The sequence below is a fragment of the Lolium perenne genome, chromosome 1, assembly GCF_019359855.2.
Source record: "Lolium perenne isolate Kyuss_39 chromosome 1, Kyuss_2.0, whole genome shotgun sequence".
Classification (NCBI taxonomy): Eukaryota; Viridiplantae; Streptophyta; class Magnoliopsida; order Poales; family Poaceae; genus Lolium; species Lolium perenne.
Genome location: NC_067244.2, coordinates 196737941 through 196745236, shown reverse-complemented (window position 1 = coordinate 196745236; position 7296 = coordinate 196737941). Strand labels below are relative to the sequence as shown.

General features: G+C 41.3%; 1 protein-coding gene across 1 annotated transcript; it reads left to right on the top strand.

Annotated features, from left to right (window-relative positions):
• The first annotated feature begins 992 nt into the window (after window positions 1-992).
• LOC127317840 (putative disease resistance protein RGA3) lies at window positions 993-5658 on the top strand. Its single transcript, XM_051348439.2, has 2 exons — window positions 993-4556; window positions 5258-5658. Exon 1 carries the CDS (start codon window positions 1131-1133, stop codon window positions 4527-4529), a length of 3399 nt encoding a protein of 1132 aa, XP_051204399.1. The 5' UTR covers window positions 993-1130; the 3' UTR covers window positions 4530-4556; window positions 5258-5658.
• Window positions 5659-7296: the final 1638 nt, after the last annotated feature.

Genomic DNA, 7296 nt, shown 5'->3' with positions numbered 1-7296 from the left:
TATGAGCCTCACCGGGCCAATATTGCCTTATTGGGCTACTATTGAAGGAATATTGGACCTTGAAGGAATATTGGACCTTATATGCGTTGAAAAATGCAACCGGCTGCCAGTCCGTTCATACAAACGCTCGTGCGCTTAAGTGGTGATTGCAATAGGCGTTGGCCTACCACTCACTTAGCGCTTTCCGCTTTTTTTACTTGCATGCAAATGCGTCATACTATGATTCTTTAGAAGACACAGAACAAACTACAGAACCGAACTCAGATCTTATACTTCCAACAGATTCGTGCACTGATTGTAAACTTGAGTATTCAATTAAAAAACAATAAGGCACGTACCTTTATCCATCACACTACACGTGTTACCAGACTGAACTGGCGCATGCGCACCAGATAACTCATAACCCAGTCTCAGCTTCCCCTAGAAACTGAATAACAAAGTTGAATCAGTCATCCTTGGTGACTATCTTCCAAATTTTCCATCCAACAACGGCCAAACATAGTAGACTAATGACAAGAAAACGACGTGCTACATAGTGGCACACACACAACAACCCAAGGTGTTCCCTTTTTCCCCTTCTGAACTCTGACTAACATGTTCCCATCATCAGCCTTTCCAGGAAATCGCCAGGCTCAGATTCACCATGTTTTTCATATAAGGAAGCAAAAAAATTATGTGTCACGTCTGCGAGGACTAGTAAACTTGGTCCCTCTGTCAGTTTAGCTACTCAGCTTGGCTGCATAAGAGATGAAATAAGTTGTCATGATTCAGTCAACAAAATCAAATTGAGAATTTAAACTCAAGTTACAAAAAGTTACACATCGAGTAGATAATTCTGATATAAAAATAAGTGGTGCCTAGACTCCATGATTCAACTGAGTATCGTGTTTGAGTGATAATTGTTTTGGAAACTGCAAGGCGGGGCCAAGTGCTTTAATGCAACAAGTCAGTGGAGAAAAAATAAGACCCCTGTTTCCTAGAAGTGTACTACCGTCAGCTTCAACTGAGACCAAGAAGACCGACTTTGGAGTCAATGGTTGAGAGATAACCAATTGTTCCCACAAACCTCCTCACCTGTGGTTCCACTCTTCTTCCAGTTTGCATCTCTGGGAGACCAAACAACCAAAACCATGCCGATCGGAGAAGCTGTTCTGTCTGCCTTCATGCAGGCACTCTTCGAAAAGGTGATTTCTACCGCTTTTGGTGAGCTGAAATTGCCCCAAGATGTAGCAGAGGAGCTGGAGAAACTATCCAGCACTCTGTCGACCATTCAAGCTCATGTTGAAGATGCCGAGGAGCGGCAATTCAAGGATAAGGCAGCACGAAGCTGGCTTGCCAAGCTCAAGGATGTCGCATATGAGATGGATGACTTGCTCGATGATTATGCAGCTGAGGCCCTTCGATCCAAACTGGAAGGCCCATCCAACTACAACCATTTGAGCAAGGTTAGGAGCTGTTTCTGCTGCTTTTGGTTGAACACTTGTTTATTTAACCACAAGATATTGCAAGAAATAAGGAAAGTTGAGGAGAAGCTCGATAGGCTTGTCAAAGAAAGACAGATTATTGGCCCAAACATGGTCAGTACGATGGATAGGAAAGAGATAAAAGAGAGGCCCGAGACCAGTTCAATAATTGATGACTCAAGTGTGTTCGGAAGAGAAGAAGATAAAGAGATCATTGTCAAGATGTTGCTCGATCAAAAAAACTCCAACTCCAACCATGCCAACCTTTCTATTCTTCCCATAGTGGGTATGGGTGGACTTGGGAAGACGACTCTAGCACAGCTCGTCTACAATGATACAAGAATAAAGAATCATTTCCAGTTAAGGGTTTGGCTGTGTGTTTCTGAAAATTTTGATCTAACGAAGCTTACCAAGGAAACCATTGAATCAGTTGCTAATGAGTTTGAATCAGTCGTCAGTTGGGTCTCATCGGTCACGACCAACATGAACTTGCTTCAAGAAGACCTCTCAAAAAAGCTAGAAGGTAAAAGGTTTCTTCTAGTACTTGATGATGTGTGGAATGAGGACCCGGAAAAGTGGGATACATATCGTCGTGCTCTAGTTACTGGGGGGAAGGGAAGCAGAATCGTAGTAACCACAAGGAACAAAAATGTGGGGAATCTAATGGGTGGCGTGACTCCATACTATCTAAATCAGTTATCCGACAATGATTGCTGGTATTTGTTCAGGACCTATGCATTTGTAGATGGTAACTCCATTGCACACCCAAATTTGGAAATAATAGGCAAGGAAATTGTGAAGAAACTGAAAGGCCTACCACTGGCTGCAAAAGCAATAGGCAGCTTACTATCTTCCCAGGGTACTGAGGAAGACTGGAAAAATGTATTAAGGAGTGAAATATGGGAATTGCCATCAGATAAGAACAATATATTACCAGCTCTGAGGTTGAGTTACAATCATTTGCCTGCCGTACTGAAGAGATGTTTTGCATTTTGCTCAGTCTTCCAAAAAGATTATGTGTTTGAGAAGAACAGGTTGGTCCAGATTTGGTTGGCCCTTGGCTTTATTCAGCCTCAGCGGAGGAGAAGAATGGAGGAGATCGGAAGTAGCTATTTTGATGAGTTACTAAACAGGTCCTTCTTCCAGCATCACAAAGGTGGATATGTGATGCATGATGCTATACATGATCTAGCACAGTCGGTCTCTATTCATGAATGTCTCAGACTGGATGAACTTCCAAACAGTAGCAGCTCTGGTAGAAGTGCCAGGCACCTCTCATTCTCTTGTGACAATAGAAGCCAGACTTCATTTCAAGCCTTTCTTGGATTTAAGAGAGCACGGACACTTTTACTGCTAAGTGGATATAAATCAAAGACGAGTTCTATCCCCAGTGATCTGTTCCTGAAGTTAAGGTACCTCCATGTGCTCGATTTGAACCGACAGGACATCACTGAGTTGCCCGATTCAATTGGAAGCTTAAAAATGCTCCGATATTTGAATCTCTCGGGCACTAGTATAGCAGTGTTGCCGTCGTCAATTGGTAGGCTCTTCAGCTTGCAAATACTTAAGTTGACAAACTGCCATGAGTTAGATTACCTCCCACAAAGCATAACCAATCTTGTAAATCTTCGATGCCTAGAAGCAAGAACAGAGTTGGTCACAGGCATAGCCAGAATAGGTAACTTAACTTGTCTTCAACAGTTGGATGAATTTGTGGTCCGCACAGACAAAGGATACAAGATCAGTGAATTGAAGGAAATGATGGAGATCAGAGGGCATATTTCTATCAAGAATATAGAGAGTGTGGCTAGCACAGAGGAGGCAAGTCAAGCTTTTCTAAGCGAGAAGGCATTCATCAACATTCTAGACCTTATATGGTCCGATAACAGGAACTTAGCACCAGAAGGACCAAATGAGGACAGAGAGATACTTGAAGTCCTTCGGCCACATCACGAACTCAAGGAACTAACTGTCAAGGCATTTGCAGGCTCCTCCTTTCCAAATTGGTTAAGTAGTCTTTCCCACTTGCAAACCATCCACCTGTCTGATTGCACGAAGTGTTCGATTCTACCAGCACTGGGAGAGCTGCCTCAACTCAAGTATTTAGATATTGGTGGTTTTCCAGCCATTATTCAAATCCACGAAGATTTTTCCGGTTCCAATGAGGTTAAGGGGTTTCCAGCACTGAAAGAACTCTTATTTGAAGATTTGACTAATCTCAAAAGGTGGGCTTCTGTAACAGATGGTGAATTTCTTCCGTCCCTCACAGAACTTGCAGTGATGGACTGCCCTCAAGTAACAGAATTTCCACCCCTCCCATCAACACTAGTGAAGCTCAAACTTTCGGAAACAGGGTTCGCTGTTCTTCCAGAATTCCATATTCAAAACTCTCAGATTTCATCATCGTTAGAATGCTTACAGATTCATCATTGCCCAAATTTCACATCCTTACAGAAAGGATTGCTTAGTCAGCAATTATTGGCTCTCCAGCAGTTAACCATCACTCACTGCTCAGACTTAGCTGACCTGCCGCTTGAAGGATTCAGATCCCTAACTGCGCTTAAGAGTCTTCACATCTATGATTGTCCAAGGCTAGCACCATCTGGACAGTGTAGTTTGCTGCCTTCCAAGCTTGAAGACTTGCGCATCAGCTCATGCTCCGATCTTATTAACCCTCTTCTTCGAGAACTTAATGAGCTTTCCTCACTGACACATCTCGCAGCTGCTGATTGTCCTAGCCTTAACTCTTTTCCAGTAAAGCTCCCTGTCACTCTGGAAAAATTGGAGATCCTCAATTGCAGTAACCTGAGCTACTTGCCTGCTGGCATAGAAGATGCACCATGTTTAACAGCTATAAGCATCTTGAAATGTCCTCTCATACCATGCTTGCCGGGACGCCTTACAAAGTCGTTGAAAGAACTCTACATTAAAGAATGCCCGTTTCTAACGGAGAGTTGCCAAGAAAGTAATGGAAGAGATTGGCGTAAAATCGCCCATGTACCAATCATTGAGATCGATGATGATACCAACATACCCAACAAGAGCATACGAAGAAGATTATCCTGAATACTTCACCGCAGTACAACACAAATGGTATGAGCTGGATGCCTTTTCTGCTGTTTCTTTTGCATAGACATGTTTTGTCTACTAAGCATAAACTGAATACTCAAGCCAATCCTCTAAAGGATATTTTTCTATTAATTATTTCAACTATTTCGCATATTAGCTCATTGAGATAGTAAGATTCAAATGATTTGTATGTCAAATAGCAAAAACAAAAAATCATACATTAGGAAACTATAGTAAACATCAGCAGCCACAACGTATAGCCAAGCCTTGCATTCAAAGAAGAATGAAGAAAAAATGATGGAATTTCCAATTCGGATAATAACAATGTGACCAAAAATAAACCAGCAAATACTAAAGTTCCATGCTCACTAAAAATTCGCAGGGATCAATCATGTAGTGTGATCAAGCCATATCTGTTCAGAGACTTTGGCTGTGACACGAGAAAGTTTCTCCATGCACCGTCCGCGCATGAATTGAGCAAATATTTCCAATCAACAATATTGTTGCATTAGTTTCCAAGTAGGAAAACCCAGAGTGGTAAATTTCACAAAATACATATGAAAATATCTCAATTCTTGATTATTAGAAGTTAGTGTACGTCCCCTGCCTGTACCCATGCAGTTTTTTTTTTGAATCAGTGTACCCATGCAGTTCATTCAAGTAAAACAATAATCTTATAAAAGATTCAGGTACTCACTTGTGCACTTTCTTTTCTTGATTTTCAGATTATCATCTGGATTCTTCTGCAACTGATGTTTGGACGATGGCGATATTTCAAGAGCACTTTACAGTTAACGTCCCACCTCTCATCAGAAGACTAATTTAATGCACAAAACTTGAAAGGCCAGAAAACTGAATCAATTTTAAATAAAAAAAATCTGGTAGTTTCCAGAGGAAGTGAAAAGGCCTTATATTTTTCTCAAACACTGAACAAGACATCACTGCTAGTCGCTAGATAGTTATATCTTCTGTATTATTCTTAGACAAAATAAACGCAGGTCTTTGTGTCTGCGTAATTGCATACTCTCAGTTCCCAAATACATGTCATTCTATGATTTTAGGACAGAAACTTTTTTTCCCTTTGTATGACCCCCTCATTCAATACCAAAGGCTATCTTCAAGAACATGTACTAATACGGAATATGGAATGCAGTAGCAGATAGAGTATCATCAAGAGTATAAGTGACCCACCAAAACAAGATAATATGGTTGTATACGTGCCTTGTTCAGTACAGCAACAATCTACCTCTGTATTGGGAACGGAGGGTGTATTGAATTGAACGTATCAAAATCTGGCATCTCCTGCGAGCATGGCCTGCAGATTACATCACCTTTTGATGTGCCATTGTACCCAGTTGCTCAAATCAAATGTGCCACTGCAACTTTCTAATAGTTTATTCCTCAAATTAATGGCAATGGTACGAAGCTAAGGCTATGGAAACAGCAGCAACCATCATTGGGGAAAACACCAAAATATGTGGGTATTAAAAGCATCGATCCGAAACAATTCCTCAGAATCCATGAACTTACGGTATTCGCTCTGTGCTCTCTTCTCTTCTCCTCCCGAGTAATCGGTTTGTAGCGCGGCGAGGAGGCGGTAGCGCTCGACGGTGCGGTGCGGTGGCGACGACGCCGTAGGCATGGGCTAGGGAGCCGGAGCGGAATCGCGGTGCGCCGCCGGTGAGTGCCGAGGTGCCACGGGATGGTTGCGTTCAGCCCAGCTTTTTTTTTTTTCTCAGAAACAGCGAGATGAGGCCCAGTTATTATTTTCTAGACAGATAAAGCCCAAGCCTCGATCCGTACATTAGATATCATTCTCGTGAAGAGCTGAGCTATCAGGCCCACTAATACTACGGCCGAGATTAGGCGGCACAAGTTGGGCCTGCAAGGAAACGGGTTGGTAAAACAAAAGGACAGCACTATGCTAAAATGACGAGGGGAATCAGATCTCACTTTAAACAAGTGAGATCTCTACTGTCAGATCGTTTCAGTATAATCCCCAATTTCCCATACGTGCAGTATTTATTTATACGTTTTTGCAAAAAAAAATTGCACCATTTCTGCTTGTGGTGCGCTAAAATAATGAAAAATGCAATAGCATTTCAAAAGAATCAATGCAAGAAAAAATTGTATGCAATAAATCCCCATTCGTCACAGTAATATCTTCCAAAAAAAAGCATCAAGCATTTGCGACATAAGGAACATGGATTGCAACAAACACAAAAGGAACATGCAGCAAATGTAAAAATCATTTGTGGCATAAAAGTTATATATGTAGAACACTTAGAGTCATTGCAACATATCACTTATGTGGCTATGTCAAACCCAAAAAAAAACAAGCTTGAAACATGTTGAACAAACGTATGTATAAGATTAGAAGGCAAAACCATTAGAAAGTGATCGAAAAATAGACATTTTCTCAAGTTATCAAGAGAGGACGGGCATGGATGAACATATGTTAAAATATATAGCTTTGTCTTTCTCCAACAGTTCAAACTTTTAGAAAACTTGTCTATTACATCAATTCAATATGTATCATATCCTTGAGGTCTCAAATTCAAGCCTCGGGTAACGAACTATTTTATAAAAATACTTGCAGTCTTTCCATCCCACGACTACCGTCTCCCCGTATGTTGATCTAATGTATAAGATCTTTCCATGCCTACGGTCTCCCATATGTCCAGCCTTAACGTGAAAGAGTGTGCTAAAATATACTGTGTTGCCTAACTTTTTTCAATTATTCGAACTTTTGAAAAACTTGACT